The sequence below is a fragment of the Halyomorpha halys genome, unplaced genomic scaffold (genome assembly GCF_000696795.3).
Source record: "Halyomorpha halys isolate HHAL.00 unplaced genomic scaffold, Hhal_1.1 Scaffold1141.1, whole genome shotgun sequence".
Classification (NCBI taxonomy): Eukaryota; Metazoa; Arthropoda; class Insecta; order Hemiptera; family Pentatomidae; genus Halyomorpha; species Halyomorpha halys.
This window is the reverse complement of record NW_027113909.1, coordinates 257,492-283,311: the sequence shown is the minus strand read 5'-3', so window position 1 is coordinate 283,311 and position 25,820 is coordinate 257,492. Positions and strand designations below refer to the sequence as shown.

General features: G+C 30.8%; 1 protein-coding gene across 5 annotated transcripts in view; it reads right to left on the bottom strand.

Moving 5' to 3' along the window:
* LOC106688489 (sodium-independent sulfate anion transporter) overlaps positions 1–25,820 on the bottom strand; it is a 112,820-nt gene that overhangs the window by 54,921 nt on the left and 32,079 nt on the right. The window contains exon 1 of one of the 5 annotated variants that reach the window (XM_014432976.3): positions 23,952–24,245. The exons of 3 other annotated variants lie outside the window; for them this stretch is intronic. In XM_014432976.3, the coding sequence (XP_014288462.1) occupies positions 23,952–23,969 (18 nt within the window). In that variant the 5' untranslated portion in view covers positions 23,970–24,245. Of the gene's footprint in view, positions 1–17,562; positions 17,722–23,951; positions 24,246–25,820 lie in introns of those variants that run through there. One more of the 5 variants, XM_024359733.2, reaches the window with a different exon arrangement.

Genomic DNA, 25,820 nt, shown 5'->3' with positions numbered 1-25,820 from the left:
CACTTTGCAGGGTTTCATCAGGGCTTATATATATATAAATATATAGTTGGCCGTAAAACTTTAAATATAACAAGATGGTCAGGGTTGCGGTCAAAAAGGAACAAACAGTTTATAACTATTTAATGTCCGACGTTTCGCCCCACTTTGCAGGGTTTCATCAGGGCTTATATATATAAATATATAGTTGGCCGTAAAACTTGAATATAAGAAGATGGTCAGGGTTGCGGTCAACTATATATTTATATATATAAGCCCTGCAAAGTGGAGCGAAACGTCGGACATTAAATAGTTATAAAAATAGAATCGTTTAAACTTATAAGGAATTTATACCGTAAGCATGTCATTTAATAGAAAACTACAAACTGGTCTGAAGGATGATTTAGACAAAAAATAATAATAACAGAAAAATAAATATCTGATAACTGTAAAGTAGGTGCCGCAAGGGAATGGCACTTTTTCAAAATACGATAAAAAAATAGATAAATACAAAACTAAAATCAAATATACAGTGCATTCCAGTATTTACTTTGCACTGATTTTTTCTTATTTTCCGAAATACTCAACTGCTTTAAGTTATGGCGATATTTTTTATTTTTTTGACTCAGCTTTTTTGACATGAAATTTTTTTAGCCCAACAAGGGTGCCGCAATTTTTTTTTAAATCAATAAAGGTGCCGCGGCGAAAAAAATGGGACACGCTAACCTTTACTCCTGGTCAGACAGCATAGATTTTGTAGATATACCAATAGAGTTTATAATCATACTTATTATGTCTTCCTGATCATATGTTTAACATTGCACCCAACAATTTTAAAAAATAAAAAAGACGGTTTCTTTTCAAAACGGTAATTCTTCGAAGTCTTATATCTTCCTAACTTAGATTAATTTTTAATATATTGCAGTCAAATGACGTAGAATTTACTCTGATGTACTTAATTTATAAAAGAGCAAAATAACATATAAATTTATCATTTGAGGAGCTATCATAGAAAAACTTGAAAAGGTTAAAAAAAATAGGTTTTTGGGCCCAGCACATAGTACGAGAGCCGGAGAGAAAAAAAAGGCAGTTACTTAACCTCAATTTTTAATTACTTTAATCAAAACTATGTATAATTACTAGTTTAAATTAATGAGTTTGCCAAGTATAGGTAGAGGGACAAAAATGGCGGCTGTTCCAAAACGTCGACAAAAAATAATTTTTCATTCGGAGCTCTAATCCTTTAAAACTACCAACAACAATAGAAAACTTAAGAGAACATCGTTTAAAGAAGAGTAAATTTACTAAAATATGAGCCCTAATAGAGCTATTTACGTTAAATAGTTCCGAAGATGTAGCTTTTTAAAAAGCATCATTTCATAAAAAAATGCACTGAAAGATCAGAAGTAAGTGATTTTATTTTGAGAAATCTATATCTCAGGGACCATAAGACGTACAGATGTCTACCAGCACTCAAATTAATAAAGCTAGTTAAATGCACAATAAAGCAGTTTATTTTTTGTTACTATAACATTTATCTTTATAGGATTATTATTTTTTAATATACTAGATAAAATAAATTCACAAAATGTTAATTTTAATAGTTGAATATAATTTTTTTTTTCATTTAAAGTGAAATATTGATTATTTTTAGAAAAAAATCCTGAAGTTGGACGGTCAGACCGAAACGTCGTATGGAATATTTTATTAACATAAAAAAATTAAATGTTCGAGGAAGGAATGTCGCTAAATAACCCAGAAGGAAACAAAAACAAAAAAATAAAAAATAAATGCCTTATAAATAATAAAACTACTTAATAAGTCAAATTTAATAGGCTTTTCAATGCAAACGATGGGTAATGATAGAAGATAAAGAGAATTGTTTTCCTCCAAATTTTAAATGATTCATTGCCGGATACAATTCTTAACAAAAAGCGGCCAAACCAATTCGTCTCAATTGCCAATGATCAGAAGCTCATTCCACTGCATAATATTACGCATCTAACTATATATGGCACGCAGCTGTCTAAGATTATAATGATCATTATCATCACTAGTAAATCATTAATAATTACAATTTTTAATATTCCAGTTTGTATTTTAATATAAGAATTCTATTCAGGAAAACATATATTTCAACTAGAAAATACAGGTAAATTATAGAAAAAGATTATATTTCTAGGAGTCTACACAAGTTATCAAATTTGTACAGATCCAATATGGGAAAGTTTCCAGGAAACATAAAAATATCCCAATTCCACAAGCCAAACCTTATGCTGCTAATGTGTTAATAAAAAAATTACTAGCTTCCAGACTAAAACATTTGGAAAGCTGACTTTCCAGCTCTTGCATTTTATGCCTTTCTTGGCAAGTTATATAAAGTTCTATGGAATAAAGAAAACAACTTAAAAGAAGTCGGATTTATAACAGTACGTGAATTTTATAGGTAAGCCACTCCTAAGCTTCGTTTGGTTTTGTAGAGTCATATTAAACTTAAGGAAATTTTGGTATCTTTAATTATTTTGTCCTCAATTTATTTATAGATATTTACAACTGTATTAAATACATACAATAAGTAAATGTGATATGAGTTATAATACAATGGCATGATACAGGTATGTGGGGAACCTACCCATTTGATAGAGCTCCAATAATATTTCAAGAGAAGATCTCGAGGCCATGTTTCTTTCATACGCCTAGGAGGATTATCAGGTAATGAAAGAGATGCCAGGTTAGAAACAAGTGGATTTGGGTGGTTGGGAACTTTATCATGGAAGGATTGGTATATGCTTCTGGCCAAATCGGCAACGTACGGAATAGGTCCTGATGAATGACTTGATTTGTGACAAAGTAAGGAGTAGTAAGGATTTTTACGAAAGATTTTAAATTGTAAGGATTGGATACGAGAGGAATTCGATGGTTTAGTGGAGCCCTAAGTCCAGATAGGCATTATTATAGTCATATAAATGATTTCTTTATAATTACTGGGGAATAGAGACTGTTTGTTCAATAAGTAGGTATCTTAAATGAAAAAATCAAGAAGAAAGATCAGAGAAGAGGAAATATTGAACATTTTTTTTACTAATATTCTGTTGCCCCAAAAATTTGTATTTTAGGGTTTTTCCAAATATGAATTACAAATATCAATTTCCTACAATAGCTAACAGATTTTCCAATCTCTCTAAACTCTGTATCAATTCCTCATTTGTTTAATAACCAAACTCTTTCATAGTTCATATTTATCAATGTTTTCCATTTATCTAAAATTTAAAATGATAAATTATTTCAAATAAACCAAATTAAAGGAACATTTATTGGAAATTTTGTATTTATGCTCTGTTAAATTACTTTAGAGTAAGACATACATAATGTAAAAGGTAATTTAAGTTTAAACTAAGGTACCGATTTTAATCAAAAGCCTTTTTTTGAGAAAAACGTTTATTCAAAGCGGCACCTCCGGTCGGTCGATTTTATCGAAAATGTTTCTGTAAAATCTAAGATATCTTTTTTTTATTATATTTTTGTTTGGCGCTATGGACCATGGAGATCCTTGGCCACGTCCTGTGGTCTCGAAGAACCACAAACACGAATCACAATTAATGAAGTAATAGCGTCAACAGTCCAACGCCATCCCAGGTATGCGATGTACCTTAAATATGTGATTTCAGTTTACTTTTTGAGCAACGGTGTTCACGCATACGCACACGCAGTTCCACACACATAGGTACGATTAGGCGTCTCCATGATAATGACCTGAGGGCCGAAACGTCCGAGAAAAAGAAACAAAGTTAAATGATAAGGATCAAAAGATACTTATGTTTCAATTAAAAATATTTTATTTCACATCTGAGTTTATATTTATTTTATTTAATTCTATCCTGGGAAAGAACTTATAGTATCACATAATTTTCCTTCAAGTTATGAAATAAATAAAGAAATAAGACCATTTTTAATTTAAGATCGAGAATAAAATACATTTTTAAATATTGGTTATTGGAAATAATAAAATCGAGGAATGGCACATTCTTAATGATCTATTCTGCGATATAATTAATGAATCATAGAGAGGAAATGCGAATCATATCATCTGTGATGCTAATTTTGCAACTGACCCGAGACTATCTGAAAAATGTCCGAACTGATAACATGATATTACTTAATAGGGTGCTCACAGTCATCCATTCACGTCCGCCACGTGGATAGAAAAAAAACTGAAACCTCGATCTAAAAACACAGTTTTAATGTAAAAAATCGATATATTAAAAAGATTATATGTCATACAATTCACAGTAACAAACACATATAATTTAGATTCACCAGTGTATTCGCTTTTAATATACTGGACTGTAATTAAATTAAAGAATAATTGTAATTTATATCAATTCATATTATTTTCACCCATGCAATAAAACAAAAGAATCCGTAGGAAGAATGGTTTTAGACCACTTATAAAGAAAATTGAAATCAAAGTGGCATTGCATGAGGAATGATAAATACTATAGAAATTTAAAATTGAGCTTAAGTAATGTTAGGTAATGTTTGGTTCATTAATTTTTATTTTTTCCTTTGAGTTGACCAGTTAGTTCTTGAAAGATTAATATCCCACAAGTTAAAAACATTTTCAATAAACTGTCAACCACTAACTATTAATGGTAAATTTTATTGATTAATTTTAATCAAAGCTGAAACCTAAAACTCCAATTTCCTCCATTTAAATTTTTTGTCCCGTGATCGTTATTAAATTCAATCAAAGTGTGGATTCTCCACATGTTTGTCATTTTATATTTAATAGCAAGTTTACTAGTTGTATATAATTGTATACAATTGTAAATGGCAATGAATAAACAATTAAAAAAAGAATTCCTATCAGATACTAGTTAATTGAATTACATAAATATTATGTATATTTGCGCTATTGTGAAATAAAAAAATACGCTAAAGTTGTTTACACCCCATTCACTGAGTTTTAAAATATGCAATTATAACTATAGTTAATTATTAATTAGCTTTAGCGCACTTGCTCAGCCTCCACTGGCTCACTACTAGTGATGCGGCGAGAGGGATGCGCTGGGATCTTTTGAGCTCTGCTCTACCCCTCACACGTGGGGTATCCTCAGGGATCCTCAGATTGATTGTGTAAATATTGTATATATTATTTTATCATTATGTTATTTTATTTATTTATTTTTCATACAGATAGTTTGATTATGTTCTTCTTGTCTATTCTTTTGTTTGTATATATTTTAAGAGAGGTTTTTTTTTTTAATTTATTTATTTTTTTTTTTTTTGTTTATTTTAGTATGTTTGAGATTGCCCATAACTGTGTGGCAGATTGTAATATCTATCAATAAATAAATCTATCTATCTAAAAAAAAATATTAATTTGAGTCTAACATGTACCAGCCAATCCAAATAACTGAGGAAGGATATAATTCCATTTAGTAGGAAGGATATAATAAACACTTGTTCATGAGAATCCATACTTATCTATGTTGTAATTAAACATAACATTGATGTTACTAAAACATCGGTGTGTGTTAGCCATCCTAACTCGAACTTTGTAAATTGCATATACAATTAAATCGACACGACTAAATCCTTGTACCTCCAAATGGAGCAAGGGGCCTTCCTGAGTCCATTCTATTTATTTTTTTTTTATCTTGCTTCCGAAAGTAACTGCATTTCCTTCCACACGTCTAGCCTTTTTACTTCCTTCCGACTGTTTTACATGGCTTACCCACATTACTGTCACCTTGTGTTGAGCAGGTCTCAAGAATTGAAATAGTTTTATTTAGTTCATATCTTCATTAGTCATTGAAATACAAGAATATTGTTTTGTTTTTGTATAATGTTGTAATATAGTAATAAGAGACGAGTAATTGAAGAGCGCTAAGAAATATGATATGTAATCGCTAAGCAACATAGTGCACATTGGAATTCATAATTGGTTATCAATCGCGCGAGTGAATTCATTTAAGATTAAGACTGTTGGTTTAATTCGTTTAGAATTAACAATGTAATGTCTGGTAATACCAACGTGATGTCACATGCAAATAACACGTTAGTTGTTAGTGACAACACGTTGGTATTATGCTCAAGACATACGGTAACAGCCGGTTACAACACGTTGGTGTCATGCGTCGCAACATCGTTTATTATTTTCATATCTCTCAGTTTTTTTTTTTAAATTTATTTATTGTCATTTACAACTGTATATAAAATACAACAAGCAAATATGAAGTAAGATCATAATGATATGATACAGCATGTAGAGAAACTACCCAGTAGTAGAACTCTAAAAACATTTTGCGATATAAGGCACGAGGCCATCTTCTTTTCAGGCACCTCGGAGGATTGTCAGGAATGGAAGAGGAAGCAAGGTTAGAAACTAGTGGGTTTGGGTGGTTAGGGAGTTTATAATGGAAGGGATGATATCGGGTTCGGACTAGATCGGTTACATAAGGAACATTTATGTCTTTATGAATGGTTTTACTAGTAACTAAATAAGGAGCATTGAGGATTTTACGAAGGATTTTGGATTGTAAGGATTGGATACGTCTCAAACAGTTAAACCCCGATTTTGGTATTTTGAATTCAGGTTTATGCCTGTCCCGGACGGAAATATAATGGTTACATAGTAAAGTTAGAACTAAATTTGTCTGAACTGAACAGTGTTAATATGACTAAATGAGTTAGGGTCACTACATTATCGCAGAGTGTTGTCACAGAAGAATTTTCGCAAACAAGTCACATTTTCAGAAGTATAGTATAGTACGAACGAAGAAACATTTCTCATTACAATCACACTTATCTTACTTCTATAGATTGCTTTATTTAAATATAGTTTATTTAGTACAATTGTCTCATATAGGTTTTATGTTTATAGCTTATTTAATATTCTTTCTCTATCATTTTCACTTTATTAAATTTTTTTAATACAGAAATGACCCAATTAATAATGGCCCATAATCAACCAGATAAGAGAATGAAACTCAATTGAAACATTCATAGACGTGTAAACGCAGTGAGGTGGAAGGCTTTATTTCCTTTATGTGAAGAACATACAGATACTATCATATAAAGCTACTAATGTGGAGCATAAAAAAACAAAAATTGACCGTTTTTCAACCAAATAATTGTATTATTATTCCTTTGATATAAAATACAATCAATACTCAAAGTACAGTCAATTGTTATCTACGGTCATTAGCCGTCTACTAACCAACTTATTTGGGATGGCTCTCAAAGAACTCTTGGACCGCAATTTCAACTTTAGCAAAGGTATCAGTTTATTTCTCTTGAATGAAATTGGCCTATATGGTCTATGCATTCCACACCAGAAGGATTTTTCAATAAATTTTCACAAAACTCTGACATCTTAGCTGATTGCTGAGGAGTAAGTTCGTGAGGGACCAGTCTACTGCTCTTTTTCACCTTCCGCAGGTGATGGCGAATAACCGTATCTTTCGACGCACCACACTCCCTGGCAAGTTCGCAAGTACTTGTGGACAGGTTTGACTCAACAGCTTCCTGCAGAACTTCATCAATATCCATTAATGGTCGCCCGGAGCCCTTCTTCCTTTCCAACGTCGTATCTCCACTGCTAAAGTTTTCAAACCAACGCCGCGCAGTGTGCTGGTCAAGGACACCTGCCTCTTCATCTTTAATAATTTCACGAATTGCTTCAGTTGCTATGATTTTTTTTCCAGTAATACCTTACAATTACTAGAATTTCGTAGGACACTGTCTTCTTTCTTCTCCAAAACAAATAACTAAACAGAGGCTTTTTTTGAAGAAGTCGAATGGGATTAAACAAGCTTAGAGAATGATTAAAGGGATTATTAAGTTGAAATCTTGAATTTGATCCAACGGTCATTTCTTAATTACACCCAATTATATACAACTATATCCTAGGTTGTTATCCGACAACTGTATTCGACTTATCTTCTAGCATCTATCAAATTGAATCAGAATAATCCTTATCTCTAGTATAAGAAGTATTTATCTACAATCTGAGAAAGTGAGAGAATGTTTAGATCTATGTGGAGGTTTGTAAGTGAGGACCAAAGCAAGCAACAAACAAAAGGCTTCTTCTAGAAAAATTTGTAGCGAGAAGAGCAAGAAGTTCAGCTCTAATCTAACAGAGCTGACCTCTCAGCTCTGAAGCTCTAAAATTTATACATTATTTTCTTTTATAAAACATATTATTAATTTTTATATGTATTACTGAGCAATGTCGATAAAATAATAAATAAACTAAACAAAGTAACGCCGGAAACTACCTCAAGCAGATATGATAAGACCGCTTCTCGGTCACAGCCGTATGCACTGGACCTATAAATAAGGGCCTTAAAGAAGGCTTAATTGATCATTGATCCACATCTCTCCTTCAATCCTCTTTTCTGCTCTCCTATCGTAGGACCCGGCGGGTACCTACCCTCCGGGCTTACATACCTCCTCCATATCAGAATAGCACCCAGTAGAACGAAGACACCTTCCCGCATGACCTGGCGGCTAGCAGCTACCCGGAATAATCCCGGTAAGTCGAGGTTACCATCCTTCTGAGATGTAACGGTTGTCACCCGTTAGTCTCGTCCTATCTAATTAATCCTATCTTCCTTGTCAATTATCTTGCCTTTACAGATTGAACACGCATTGTCCGAGACCTTCTGGACAAGCAGAATCAGAAAGAAACTAACCACAACAACAAAGTAAATAAATGTGATAGTTAAATAGGGGTATTGTATTAATAGTGAAGTGACCATTTCTCACCTGAGGTTATAAAAGCAAGATACAATCTTGATGTAAAGACGTTGGAAAACAAGGTGATATACAATTAGTATCAATCAAACAAAAGACAGGTTCCGTCATAAATGTTGACTATTTTTACTACTCTTTGTGAGGTAAACATCTAAACTATTCATTTACACATCTAATGGCATTTATAAAGCCACAAGTTACTATACGATAACTAAAGGATTGGGTTGTGACTACAAGCAATGAGATTTCTACATCTTTTCCTAAAAGCATTGGTGTCTCACGATTCGATGAAATAAAGAACCATTATTAATTTAACATAAATTTATATTACGTGCAAATGAACCTATAAAATATTTGAACGATCTCAAAGATCACAGTAGAATTGAGCAGTTCAAGTGATGTCACGGCTATCAAACGCGTTGTTCAACATCCTTTAAATTAGGTAAAAATATTTCTTGAAGTTGCAGTAATAGAGCCAAAGAGGAGAAAAAAAGCAGTTATTTTACCTAATTTTTTATTAATTTAATGAAAACTATGTGAATTACTGAGTCTGCCAAGTATAGGTAAGTTAAATAAAAAATGGGGGTTATTTCAAAACGTTAAAAACAATTAATTTTTCATTCCGAGCTCTATATCAAAACTACTAACAAAACTAGAAAACCTAACAGAAATCATTTAAAGAAAACCAATATGCTAAAATATGAGCTCTAATTGAGCTATTTACGTTCAATAGATCTCAAGATATAGTTTTTTAAAAAGGAATATTTCTTAAAAAAATGTACTGAAAGTTCAGTAGTAAGTGGTTTTATTTTGAGAAATCTATATCTCAAATACCATTCGACGTACAGATGTCTGTTAGACCTCAAATTAAAGCTACTTTAATGGACTATAATGTAGTTCAAGACGTCTACTTTCGTAGGACGAGTGTTTTCCATGATATTTGCTAAAATAAATAGATTTATAGTTGATCTCGTGAACTATTGAACGTAATATTGGGTCTAATATTTTAGAAAATATATGATAATTTACACAATGTTCTTTTATGTTTTCTGGTTTTGTTGGTAGTTTCAAAGATATAATAATAATAATAATAATAATAATAATAATAATAATATTTATTTATTCTGGGATTGATCCCTTTAGAATAATTTACAGGCGTCAAAATTAGGATTTAGAGCCTTAGAGTAAATTATAGAATAGAGATGAAGTTACAAGATGTCATAAAATAAAATAATACAGTGAATTTAGAAATATACAATTAAACAACCATAATTAACAGAAAATATAAAATAATGATAAAACAAATAAAATTAAACCACTTGTCATATCCTAAAACATAAGATGACTTCTGATAGTAAATAAAAGGGAAAAAAAAATGATAAAAAATCAAATACAATTAAACTAAAAAGTAATAAATGAACAGATATAATTTCTGCTACTGTACATATTTACAATTATAAACGAAGATCTAAGAAATAAAATGCAGAAAATATATAAAGCTTTTTGAAACTTTCAATTGCTATTCTTCCGGAATTGGGTGGACAGAAGGTAGTCGAAGATACGGAATTTGAAGATTGGAAGGGTATTAGAACTACGAATAAAGGAGGGAATAGAATTCCATAGGGAAGAGGAATGGATGATTATTTTTTGTTAACGTTTTGAAACAGTCGCCATTTTTTACTACCTACCTATACTAGGCAGACTTATCAAGTTTGGCTAGTAATGTTTCAAAAAGTAATCAAAAATTGGGGTTAATTAACTGCCTTTAATTCTTCCCGCCTCTTGTACTATTAGAGAAAAAGAAGCTTTGGGATTTTTACTTTCAATACACCGATCCTAGATTGCGCTCGTTTTAATGTCCTCGGATTATTAAAATTCAACATATTTGATTCCAAAACACAACACAATCAAATGTTTGGTTCGATTTTCTTCAAATTTAACATTAATGTTTGTTGAAACCATTTCAAGAGGAGGGTAAGAATTTTTGTAATTCGAGCCAACTTGGCAAGGAAACATAACAGACCTTTGCGCAAGATCTACAATTCATAGAACTACTAGATATAAATGAAACAGTAATTTACATTGCCAATTCATTACTTTCTCTTACTTATATATGGAATATGAAGTGAGGGAAAGTATTGCGTCGGTGAAAAAATTCTAATTCGAGTTGTCGACTGAAATACACTTTTTGAGGTGCCCTGAATCCATAAAAAAACGACTTTGATTGATCGAGCCAAGAGGTTCAAACAAATTTAATTTAACTCAGTGTCTTCAATAACAGCAAGGTGTTATTGAAACAGTCTAACAGGCTTAAATGACGATATTTTAAAAAATCTCACTCTAAAGTAAATTTCATTTTTTTTTAAAGTAATAAATAGTTCGTACTGTTAGGAAGAACAAACAATGAATAAATACATACAGTAAATTTTTTTTAGAAATAATGCAAAAATATTCATCCAATTTATACGAGAAAAGCCGAGAAGGCCCGATCTTTCTCGATTGCATTACGGCTTTGCTATGCATTGTTAAGGGACGAGACGGCCGTCCGGATTGGGCCGCAGTTAACATTCATTTTTCGGCGGTCCAGAGAAATCAATCTTGACACTCCCACCTTGGTTAGTACGCGGTGGCAACCCATTTGTTACTTAAATTGTAAGAGTTTTAATTATAGGAACGTGGAACGTAAGATGTTTAAATTCCACTGGTTGGTTAAAATCAGTCGCAAACGAGGTTAAGGGATACGCATTGCGGCGTATATGATGGGCGTGTAAGGTTGTAGAGCTGAGTAACGAGCGGATCCTTAAAATGTTAATAAACACTGAACCAAAGGGCAAACGTCCAAGGGATAGACCGTAACGTAGATGGGAGAATTGCGTTAAAAATGATTTGGTGGAATTGGGTTTAGTGGTATCAGCATCGAACCTTCGGGTTCGTTAGGCTCTTATTATTAATATTTGTTACACAAATGATTCTAAGACACTTCATATTTTTTTCTGAATCTTTATGAATGACCGAGATATGGGTGTATATAACATATTTTAATACGGATTACCTTCCTAATGATATCCAGTGCTAAAATAAAAAAGATCGTCCTGTTTTGAATACCAATGGAAATATTTGTTTACAGAATACAAATAACCGATTCAAATTCTACTAAATGATTTGAACATGAATATTCTAAGTTCATCAATTAGTTTATGCAATATTTACGGCAGTGTCAAAATATAATACAATACCAGACAGCCAATCTAATTACTTCTCTTTTTTTTTCATTTATGTATTTAATGTAATTTACATCTGTACAAAATAATAAATACAATAAGTAAATATGTGGAATGTTTCATTTACACTTGAAAATCTTGGGAAGGAACCATCTATTGGTGGTACTTCAAACATTAATTTAAATTAGAAGGTCCCGTGGCCATCTTCTTTTCAGACGTCTCGCAGGATTATTGGGGATTCTTAAGGATGAAAGATTAAGAAGGATTTTGGAATGAAATGAGGCAATCAGTTTTGGGCCAAATCAGCAACGAATGAGATGTGAAGGTCTTTGTGGATGAGTTTATTTGTAACGTAATGAGGAGCATCAATGATTTTACGTAGGATTTTGGATTGTAAGGATTGGATGCGGGAGGAAGCTCAATTCCATATGTCCAAATTGGTCTGATTACCATAATGTATAATAATTTTTTGTATTTATGGGAAGTTTAGAGCGTTTGTCAAGTAAGTGTTTTAACAATCGAAATCTACGAGCAGTTTCTTGTCGTTTCAGTCTTATGTGTATTCCAATACGTCTCTTGTCAAGATGGAGTCCTAAGTATCGAATCTGTTCAACATGCGTTAGTGAAGTCCTCTCTTTTTAGGTGCCAATAGTAAATTATTATTTATTTCTTAATATTTGTTTTTAGTGTAATGGAAAGAATTTCAACTACTATATAAATATCGTATTCTTTATTCCTTTTAAGGTAGTAATGCTTTGGACAGCAAAAAAATAAAATAATTAAAGTCATAAATTAATATCAATATATTAATCGAAGAGGAAAACATTTTCTGTTTTGAATAGAAGAGTTATAAAAGAGTTAGGGAAAAAAGAACCACGGAAAACTAGAACCTGACTATTTACAACCTATTTAAAATTCATGAACTGTTTTATATGCATAAAATGGTTGACCTTGCAACACGTGTAAACGGAGAAACGTTGGCACAGCCGTCAACATTGTCATCGTGAAGAAGCGACACCGAACCACAGACAATTATAAATCTAAAAAGGTTATTTAAGAAGAATTGATTTATGTTGGCAATGACAGGATGATATGGCGAGTCATCTATTAAGGTGGCACTAGCCTGAACTAGAAACATAATTAAATACTTCCAGTGTCTCAAGGCTCGGATGGGTGTAGGCGATAAGGGCCTCAGGGGTGAGCTAATACCAATCCGTCTTAATAAGATGACATCAACATCGATTCAATATCATCTTCATTGTTACGCAACTAACAGAGCATAATCGATTTAAACGTCTGTCAACCCATGGCTAGGTTATTGGGCTACTTCCACCCTAGCGTCCTTCTTTGGGCCAAAGTATGAACATAACGAAACAATCTCTACTTGTCTTCAGCAACCACTAACCACAAACTACCGAGGATAGTTTCAGCTAGGGCACTGAACCAAGCAAATAAAAATGTATACTAAGCCAATACCAATCTATACAATAGGGGTATTCATCTGTTAAATGTAAAATATTTTACCACATTAAATGTTATAAGTAAAGGACCACGACCAAACGGACCAGCCCTATTTAAAGTCATGTTAAATGTTAAATACATTAGAGCTTCTAGTGGATTTTCTGAGCAACTTGTTTCATAACCTTTCCTTCCAAAACTGTTTATTATTGTTTACTTTTAATTATGAATAAAGTAATTTATTACAACATGACTAAAGTGAACGTTTGGCTACTGAGTGGCTTGTTTTACTTCTTACTGGTGAGGAAGAGGATTAATATGAGCCAATAGACAAATGTCATTACATTATTCTTATTGCCATCCATTCCTTTATTAGTTATAAAAACATCCAAAACAATACTAACCCAATAAAAAAACTAAGTACGATCAAGTAACCTAAAATGACAACAAACAAAACGGTGATGAGCTCAGCTGATCTGTTGTGTCACGTCATTCTGCATTTAACAGATCTAATAACACACTCTCAATCATGTTATATGATATACCATTATAAAATGGCATAAGAAGGAATTACTTCTCCATTTAATATGAGTTTTTCCATTTAGCACGCTTTAACATGTTAAACTAACGAGCATGAATACACCTGGTAAAAAATAAAATAAAAAATTACACAAATGATTAGATTAAAACTGAACAAGAAGCTTCATAACACGTAAAAATAGAAAAGTAGATATGGAAAAAAAAAAATTACCACACCAAAATACGGAAAATAAAGAAGTAAGTTGAGATCGAGTAAAGAAAGAGAAAGAATAAATAAAATTAATAATAATAAATTAGTAAATTGTTTGTGTATTTATTTTCTTTTTTTTATACTCTTATCATTGTCTATTTTATTTCTCATTTTATATTATTTTATTTTCACTTATACCTAGTTACATAATTTTAGCCCTACCTTAATTTAACCTTTTTCATCTTATTATCTTACTGTCAAAATATTTTTAGTTGTTTTTGTATCTTTTTAGTCCCGATAAAGCTCTATAAAGTGGAGCGAAACGTCGGCAAATAAATAGGTGTTAACTATTTTTTGTTTCCTTTGACCTCACTCCTGACCAACCTCTTCATAGTTATTACATATTAGTAAATATTATTACGAAACAATATTTAGAAAATTATCTATTTTGTATACTTCTTAAACAAACATTGAAGTGATTGCTCTAAAAAACTCACATATCTACTGCAATAGCTATAAAAAAATAGCAAAATATTATGTTCCATTTAACAAAAAAAAAAGTATTTTTACTTCGTGGATTCTCTAAACTAAAAGAAATCAGGTTTTTGATTGAAAATATTTTCCAAATTTCAAATAATTCACCTGTTTTAGAACCATCTGAATCAGAAAATTGGCCACTCAACTAATCAGCAAGTAACAATAAATGTTTGTTCCAAAAGTTCCAGAGTTTAGGAAGAGTTGGGAGTGACACGCTTAACTGAGTTTTGACTGCACCTTGCACAACAAGCACTTTACTTTTTTCGACTTCTAACATACAAAAATAATAAAAACACTATAACAACATCATTACTTGTTCGTATTTTGTAGGTGTGAATTCGTACGACATAATTATTTAAATTTAAATATATTAAAAATCAAAACTATTTCCTTGATTTTCAACATTTTTTTATCAGTGTCCTTTTAGGGGGCTGAATTCACCTTTCGGTGGCGAAAATTAACTATCCACATCCGTCTGGCCAGTGTCCGTTGCCAAAGTGTTTGAATTCCTTAACTTCCAAAGACATACAAAAATAGTCCATAGAGAGTAGTATCTATATAAAAAAGATATCCAGTAAGAGAGGTTTCAGGAGTTAAATCAGTGGAACACAGATGTCGAAAGTTTGTAAACCACTGAACAACGGTATACAAATGAAATAAACATAGTGCAAAAGTCCGGTGAAAAAAAGTCAGTTATTTCAAACCAATTTTTGATTACTTCAATGAAAAATATGTTTTAATACTAATCAAAATTGATGAGAATGCCAAGTATAGGGAGGGAGAATAAAACAATGGCGCCCAATATATTAAAAAAAACTTCATTTTTTTTTCGGAGCTCCATATCCATTAAAATAATCAAAAACAGTAGAAAACCTAATAGACCATCAATTAAAATAATCAACAACAGTAGAAAACCTAATAGACCATCAATTAAAGTTGGCCAAAAGTCTAAAATATGATCCTTAATGGAACTATTTACGTTCATTAGTTCCCGAGATTGATTTAAAAAGCAATATTTCATGAAAAACCATTTGAGAGTGAATTTTTTTTGGAAATCTATATCTCAGAAAACATTGGATCTACAGATGTCTGCCAGCACTTTAATTAAAGCTAATTTAATATCCTATAAACTAGTTTATAACATTTTTTTTAGGAGTACTTATTCTAAACAAATAGAGATTTTTCATTATTTTGTTATGAAATGTTGCTTTAAAAAAAAAAAATGTATTTATTTGAGTGCTGGCAGACGAATGGTTTCTGAGATATAGATTTCTCAAAATAAATTCATTGACAACTGATTTTTCAGTGCATTTTTTATGAAATGTTGGCTTATAAATATACCTCGGGAACTGATTCGTATGGATACTCATTGTAAAAAACTACTGGTTTTTCATTATTTCGATATGCTTTAAAAAAAAAACTGTTTTTCGAGAACAATTTAACTTGTAAATAGCTGCTCTATTATATATTATAATGTATAATAGCCTATTATATATAATGGGCAGACTCATTAATTTTTAATAAAAAATGACATTCAAAGTAGAGTATATCTGCTTGAATATTTTTGTTTTTTTTCTAACGTTTTGAAATAACCGCAGTTTTTATTCTCTATAACTATACTCGGCATTCTCAGCAAGTTTGATTAGTAATAAAGCATAGTTTCCATTAAAGTAATAAAATATTGGGGAGAAATGACTGACCTTTTTTTCTCTTCTAGGGCTCTTGTACTAACAGTAACACCTACTGTTATTGGTGGCGCTAACAAATCTCTAAGCAAAAAAATACGCCACTTTAAACATTATTACTGATAATAAGAACAAATAAAGTTATTACCTAAAAGCAATCTAGCATAAGTGAGTAAACGCACAGCCTTCATATCTGAGTATTGCTTGGGAGCTAGTAACAAACATAAAGATGCTATAAATAATTTATATATTTGGAATGATACACGTTAATAGATACAGAGAAACTTCACTTAATGGATACCTCTCTATTACGTAAACCCCTCTTAACGAATAGTATTATTAAGGTCCCGGCCAAGGAACAATGTTAATGTATAACGAAACTCCTCCATTGAAAAGGAACACTATTTTTTTTCGTCCTCAATTGCACTTTTAACTTCTCTAGAACGGAAAAAAGTGTATCCAAAACCAAATTTGTGAGTTATTTCTTTAGAAATAAAATGATAACACTGCTTTGCCGAATATATAAGGGTATCATCGAAAATTTATAATAAATTAAAAGTATTCATTATCTATTTTATATCGATTCATTACTATAAGTTAGTCAATTAAACATCAAACGGGTGAAGAAATATAGATTATTTAGAAAATTAACATAGGTTATATTTGGTCTTAAGTAAAATGAGTGAAAGGAAACGAACACATTCTGATGTTTATTTTTTCTTTATTTATATAATTAGGTAATTCCTTCATTCTCGGAGGCAATATTTTATCAAAAGAGAAAAATTTATGTTCAAATTAAAATATTTATTTAATAGTTTAGTTACATTTTCATGTTGTCTTAAAATGAGCCCCTACTCAAAGGGAAACAAACGAACAAAATCATCATCCCCTTGTGTGTCCGTTACAGAGTAGTTTCACTTAGTTTTAAGATTTACAGAAAATGCAATTGATCTCGAATTTGATAACGATTATATTTTATTTTTTTAAATAACATTAATACACAATAAAAGTTGATCAAATTTTGAACTGATAAATACTCAATTAACGATACGAAAAGCATATAATAGTTTTTGAAAAATAGTTAAAATTTGAAATTGAACTTTTTTTTTAAATTTGAAGTTATAATAAAAAAAAAAAATAAATCTATTTAGTAAGCTGATGAAACAAAAAATAAAACTCCGAATATTTCACTTACCTCTAAACTATCGCCGCTATAAACTCAAAATAAATAAATGTTTAATAAACACACAATACTTTAAAAATTTGCAAAATGATAAATAAATTAATTAACTGGTAGACACAATCGCAACGTATGACAGGACAATCGATATTTATGAGCGCCAATCTTCGCATCCACCCACAGACTGATAAAAGCAACCCAACTTCAAACGATAGCTGGAGAGGCCTCGGGTATTGTGAATGACTGATACAGCAATACTGCGACCGAGAAACAATTCTCCTTCTTAACAATAGAATTTTATCGCCATTAATAAATCAATAACGAAAGGTCCAATGTAAAGATAAATAAATAAATAAAAGAATTGAGATCATCAGTTCTTATGCGCTCGGAATATAATGCCATAATTGCAGTGCGCACTAAAATGCTTTATTGGTAATAACCTCTACACGCATCTGTCTTCAATAACATCTAAGGCAACTGCGTGGAACAATGTAATAGAGAGGAAATATCCTTATGAGAAAATATATTAATTACCTAAATAAATAAATTCGTATCCAATCCTTACAGTCCAAAATTCGGACATTCGGAAAATCCTTAATGCTCCTTACTTTATCACAAATCAAATCATCCATCAGGACCTCAATGTCCCCTATGTTGCCGATTTGGCCAGAACCAGTTATCAATCCTTCCAAAATAAACTTCCCAACCACTCAAACCAACTCGTTTCTAACCTGGCATCTCCTTCACTACCTAATAATCCTCCTAGGCGTCTGAAAAGAAGATGGCCTCGAGATCTTCTCCTATTGTTTTTGTGTTTTAGTGTTTCTGTCAATGGGTAGATTCTCCACATGTTTGTATCATGTCATAATATCACTTACAGCAAATTTACTTGATGTGTATATATGTATACAGTTGTAAATAACAATAAATAAATTTAAAAAAATAAATAAATTAAGACTATATATTATTTTAATTGTAGGAATATAGCCCGGGTGACGGTCAATAAAGGTATCAAAACAGTAAAAGAAAACTATTTATTGTTAACCAACGTTTACAGGGCTTCGTCAGGGCTAAATGAAAAACAAGATACAAACACTGTAAGAATTTACAAAACATTAAAATAAATATACAGAGAAAATACGTAAAAAAAAAAAAAAATGTTTTGTTCATAAAATATATATAAAAGAAATAATCATAATAATATAAGGTATAATACATATAAGACGACTAGAAACTATTTACTAATAAATACAGCCAACTGTGATAAAATTCTAACTAGAAACTCTAAAGATCTAGAGTAATAAATTGTAGAATAATATTCGTTAGAACTAGTTATAAATATGGGAAAGAGGTAGGTGTAAAAAGGTAACCAGAAGGTGAAATAAATATAGTAAAGGTGAGGTAAAGTAGCAAGTAAAAGGAAACATTAAGAAGATTAATAAAAATAACAAATTAACATAGATGGAAGTACCTGAGAACGGCAGTTGTCATCTTTGTTTCAGTCTGACAGGTACTCTCATCTATGTTTATTTGTTATTTTCCTTTTACTTGCTACTATACTTCAGCTTTACCATATTTATTTCACCTTCTCTTTACTTGATTACATCTACCTCATTTCCATATTTATAACTAGTTCTAACGAATATTATTCTACTATTTATTAATTCTATTAAAAACTTTTCAAACTTATGCAAGGTTAGCAATGCTATATCCTATCCTAAACAGAAATTCTTTTTCAATCTTTTCAGAATAAAGTCCTAAGAATAGCAGAGAAATGCTCCTTGGTTCATAAGAAATAGCCAATTGCATAGCGAATTACAAATGGAGTCAATAGAGAATTATATCAAAAAACGGCTCATCAAGTTCCACTCCCAGTTGCCGACAGTTGAAGGAGCAGTGACTTACAACCTGGGAAAGCCAACCTCAACCCGAAGACTGAAGCCCAGACTGCTGCAGGACATTCTTTTATAAATTTTAATAAATACAAAATTAATTAATAGTCACACTACCTCTATTTACTTATTATTATTATTCATTTTATTTATTCATTATTATTGTTATTTTATTTATTTTTTTCTCTTTTGTTCTCTCTTCCCTTTTTCAAATTAACTTGTTTCTTTTTACTATTAGCAGACAATTGTTTGTTTTATTTAAGTGTACCAATATCATTATTTTTTGTTATTAATTTTACTTTCCTCTTTTATTAAGAAGGATTATTCTTATCTATTTATTTTATTATTTTTTTTCTTTTAATAAGAACATTTTATATAGTTAGGGGTGTCATTTGTATGACTATACCCTCTCATAATCGACTGTTAAAAAATATAAGTTATATCAACCATGTAAGGCCCTCCAGGCCGATCTGGTATAAAAAAAAAAATTAAAAACTTTAGTTCTGTAGTTAGAATTCTATCACACCTCACTGTATCCATTAGTAACTAGGTTCTAGTCCACCTATATGTATTCTTCTTTATATTATTATGATTTTTTTAATGTATTTTATAAACAAAACATTTTTTTTTACATATTTTGTCTGTATATTTATTTTAATGTTTTGTCAATTCTTACAATGTTCTTATCTTGCTTTTCATTTAGCACTGACGAAACCCCTCGAAGTAAGGGTTTGTTAGGGTTGGTAACCAAACGTTGGTTAACAATAAATGGTTTTCTTTAACTATTTTGATACCTTTATTGACCGACACCCGGAATCTTCCTAAAATCTACTTCATACGGTCAACTATCCTCTTCCTATATTATTTTAAAATAGCAGTTCAAAAATTTAGAAAATAAACTAAAGAAAATAGAAAAATGATTGTATATTTTTAATATTTTTCAATAAACATGGTATTTAAATGAAGTGGATGCTTAAAGAAAACATTTTGTTTTCTATAACAAATCTATGTATACTTAAATATTTAAAATTGACTAAAATTGAAAAATCGACACGAAACCCGCCACTCCCGTCCGGCCCGGTATTCTTAATTATCTTATAACAGACACATATAGCAAGTATGTTTGTCTTGGTGTATGGCACTGTTCCTGGTCCTCTGCAGTGTGGTGTCTTGGACGATCCGCCGAAGGATGAAGTTCTAGAGTTTTTGTAGTGTTTTTTGAAGAGGTGCACCATAGAGCAGCGTCGGACGAAAATAGTCTTATACATTTACAGCTTCAATCCGAGAGACAGCTGTGGTGACGTAAGCAGGTGTACAGCCTATGCGATTTCTGGTTGATAATCTTCATCCTTCACTTCAATTTCAATCCAGCTTTCCTCATAGGCCGACGGGACGTCAAATTCTTCGATGGGCTGAAGGCCTGTGCAAACCCACTCTTCCCGGTTATTGCCCCTCCACCAAGACCTAGAAGGAGACAAGACAGCGTTCCCTAGATCGACGTGTTCGCCAAGAGAAGGGTTCAAGTCACTGTCTTCAATCAAACCCAATCATTGATCACTAGAAGAGAGGTTCCTTCCCACTCGTGACAACGCAGACGGCGAGTAAGCGCCATAGTACTCCCCTGTTCACAGGGGATCTCAGAACCTACCTTAAAACGCCCTTCTGGCAAAGACAGGACTTTTGTATATAATATGTAAACATATGATATTTAAAATAATGAAATTTAGAAGGGTGAGAAAAAAAAGTATGTTTGTCGATGGCATGACATCTCACAAGAGATCATAGAAAAAAAAATTTAGAAGGCAATCCTAACCGGCCCACCCGATTCAGCGGTGATTCTATTTCACTTTTGAAACATTTATTTAAAAGAGAAAAAGGAAAGATAGTTAAATCGAGTAATATTTAAAAAGTTGCTAAAACTGAAAAACCGGCGTTTTCCATAATTGGTTCTCTTTCAGTTTTATTAGATTCTATTCACTACTTTAGTTTTAGCATATGTAACACAAAAGTGATTTCCTCGCCGCATGTGTATTTCGAAAAAAAAAAAAACTCCTACCTATATTTCATCAACAACTCTTCCCATAGATATTATTTTCAAACGACGAATTATTAACATTCAAATTTAATGTATCACCTATTTCCAATGACGCGGTTAAGAAAGAAACGCCAGGATCTTTCGAACTCCTGCTTTTCCCTTTACAAATGGGAGCAAAAGCTCGGTTCGGAGTTCCTCAGGCTGAATCTAAATATTTTAAATAGTAATAATTGTGTTTAAGATGTAATTTTAAAATAAGTTAAATTTCGTTTTTCTTTATTATTTTTCTTTTTTGCAATCATCTAATTTATATATTTGTAAATATATGGTGTGAATGAGTTCTCTGATTTCTATTACAATGGTCTATAATTTTTTTTTCCCTACACCAACGAAGGCATTTTTGCCATTCTTATAAATATAAGACAATTTTCTTATTTTGTTATTAATATAAGGCAATCCACAGCACAGCGAAGGTGATGTTTGCCTAGTTCTCAACAGGCGACAAACGTATTCTAACCATGGTGGGGTGTCAAGTTTTTCATTTTGTGGGGCACTTAATGAAAAACAACCCAGGCCAGATTCGAACCGGCGCCGCCCGGATATCCCAGACTGGTAGACTTGCGCCTAACCATCTGAGCTACGGACGGCCCCGAAACTTAGACTCTAATGATATTTCTGTTTACCCGCTCCGTTAGAAGTGAGAGAAAATTAAAATCACGAAATGTTTTCAAATGGGGATCATAAGGAGATCTCGATAGAAACTTTTAGAAAAATCCTGAAAATTCCTCATTTATGTTTTCGGTGTCATTATGATTTTCGACCTTGAGACTAAACATGCAAAAAAAATACATTGCAGCTCATAAGCAGCTGAATATTAAAATCACTAGAATTAGAATATTGAAAGTAATAAGTACATAGAATTTTCAATTTTTTTTTCTATTATCAAAGAATAAAAAAAAAATTAGTTTCTCCTTTTTTTATACTTTCGGAACAAATTTGAGGTCACAAAATTTAAATTCGCAATCATCATCTTAAAAAACGAAAATGAACAGATTTTCTGGATTTCTACAAACCTTTGCATCGAGATCCCTTTCAAGTTCTTATTTGACTGAAACCATTAAACTTCAAACGGTTGCTACGAAACGAAGAAGGAAATCGAGTAAAGAAGTACAGAATTTATTATAGATCAAAGCTGCTTAAAAAATAAATAGAATTTATATTATGAGAAACCAAATGAAAGAATATTAATTTTTTGAGTTTTTTACGATTTTAAAATTTTTTCCGAGTCAAATTGGTGGAAATCTAATAAGCTATAAAAATAAATGAGCAAATCTTGAGGACTTCACGCACAGAACGTGGCGTTCTGAACCTCAACATTCTGTGAATTCGCTTTTAATTGTAGTATACACTAATTTTCTAAAATATTTGTAAGTATATGTTTTATGGACTGCTAATGCATCGAGCTCGTCTCTCACCAAAATTGTCTTTCAAGTATCCAAATTTTCAAAGATATCAATTTTCATTACTTAATGAACTATAATACCAAAGGTCGATTCGTATTATATGTACAGTTTCTCTATTATACTGTTTATATGAACTATCACCAAGTGAAAACTCAATGAAAAAAGAAACATTAATTTACCTTTTAATATACTATACCTAAACGGAACGTAATAGAGAGAAATGCTTTATTTATACAATATATATATTTACATGTTATAACAATTTTTTTTCCTATCTTTTCCTTTTTCTTCTACACACTAAATACAAATTTTTTTTTTTTTCTATTTGACAATTTTATACTCCCTATAAAGGGTCTCTTCAGTTAGCTACCTATGTTCGATCCGTTAAGCAAATTAAACGAATTTATTATTAGATAGATAAAATCAAACCAAAGACTCAACAGCCACAGCAGTAGATCAGTTTAAAAAAATAATTAATTAATTAATTAATTTTAAAAAAATAATATATAGATTTTTAAAATAGTTGGTTAAAAAAAATAAATGAATAAATAAGTTAAAAGAAATAATTTATTGGACAAATAAGTTAAAAGAAATAATTTATTGGATAAATGAGTTAAAATAAAAATCGATAGGTCAAAAAACTAAAAAAAAATGAACAATCTCAGAGCTGTAGTCATAGAACAGAGTTACTAGTTATAGAATGGACACTACAAGTACAATGAGGATCGACCTTACTATGTTTCAGGGAGTTTAAAAACTGTTAATTAATATAACTTAATAATAATAAAAATAAAATTATTTAAACTAAAAAATTTACCATTTATTAAAATTATGATAAAACCGAATGGTATTAAATGTTTCAGATATAATATCATTTTGTTCATAATATTTGTTTATTCTCATATATAAGATACACACAGATCTACACAAAGCATATATGTGTATTTTACGGCAAGAGCATAAATGACTATCATATACACTATCTAATAATAAGTAAATTAATAAGATACGAACCTTCAATATAAACGGCATTGTTGCCTCTTACACAGTAACGAAAGAGTGTGAGGAATCCGTAAACATCGAACAGAGCACTAATTCATGGTCGGAATACTAGTTCATTATGAAAACACGTAAACACTTGTGTACATTCAAACCATTATTAATAACTTTATACTCAGATGGGAGTTCTTTAGAATCGATTATTTCAAACTAGTTTCTCCCTCTCCAGATGAACGGCTACTAGATCCTAGACCATAAATCAAATTCCTTCTTAGTAATTGGGTTGTATTTTTTTTTATCAATTTAATCACTACAAAAAAAAAACTCTATCTTTTGGTAATATGAATACATCTGAGTAATCACGTTTATAATTGAATTTGATATTTTGATTATGGATGTTTATAGCAGAAATATTATACATAAATTATAAAATATGGTAAAATCAAGCGCCCAAAAAAGATGACGTGTCCCTGAACTAAATTGTTCAGTACAACTAGAAGATAGATACAGTACTAAAAACTCTCAAGGTTTTGGGCGCCTGGTGTGGGAGGAACAGTGATAAGTATTTGAATTTAAATTATTCTAAATTTAGCAGTACATTTTAAAAACTAAAAATTTACATGAAAATTTTATAAATAATACACAATACTAAAAATGAAAATAGGATTATCTTAGGAGGAAAAAACCCGAAAAATCAGAGATATAAAAAAATATATTATTAAAAAAATAATAATAAAGAATTTCTTTGCTTTATTATCATTTTTTAAAATAAATATATCGGTGCAAATGCATAATCGAAGGCAAGTGCTTAAATGAACATATTTCTCCATTAATTATGTTGTTGTTAGGGCTACCATCTATGGTTATTTGTTGTAAATTCTACTTACTTCGAATTATCACAGATGGCAGCTCTATCAACAAAACAAATGCTAGAAAAATCCCCATTTAAGCACATACCTTGACTTTTTTTACTGTTTATTACATTACCATCAATTATTATCAATTAGAGTGGAATGAGGAGAAGATTTTCGGAGTTGAGGTCAGTGGAGTATTTATAAATACAAATGAGTGAAGCCTATAAATTTTATTTGTGCCGATATTTCGGCTTATTTCCAGGCCTTCCATAGTGTGAACAAACAACATAAATAGTTAAATCAAGGCTGCAGTGAAAAAACAAAGAGGTTAGATTTTCAAAATTTTAAATAAAACTCAATTTTAATGATAAGAAGATAGTTGACCGTGGATAATATATGTGAGAAGATGCGGTGTGATAATAACACAAATAAATTGAAAACAATTATTTAAAACTGCCAACATTTCGGCTAGAATTTCTAGCCTTCATCAGGGCTAAGAACAAAGAACAAGATAACAACTAAAGAATAAAAGAATATATAGAATGGTTAAAATAAATTATTGCATGGAATGAAAATTAATAAAAATAACGTAACGAAAGAAATGGAAAATAAAATGTATATAAAAGTAATTAAATAGAAGATGGCCGAAGTTTCGTCCCACTTTGCAGGGCTAAAAAGATAAAAAAAAAAACAACTAAGAACATTACAACAATAACATCCAATAAGGTAAATTAAGGTAGGTTAAATATTATGTAAAAATTAAGTGATAAGAAAATTATATATAAATAAAAGGAAGGAAGACATAAAATAGTATAAAATAAACAATGATAAGCATAAAAAATGACGTTACAACGGTAACAATAAAAATAAAGAAATTACGTAAAATATACAGTTTAAAAAGTACAGGAGACGTATATAAAACGAAAAAACAAATTAAAAAAACAGAAAAGTAAATCTGGGAACACAAAATTTAAACACACTAACAGACAAAAAATGAAGGAAAAATGAACAATACCAGAATAAAAAAACA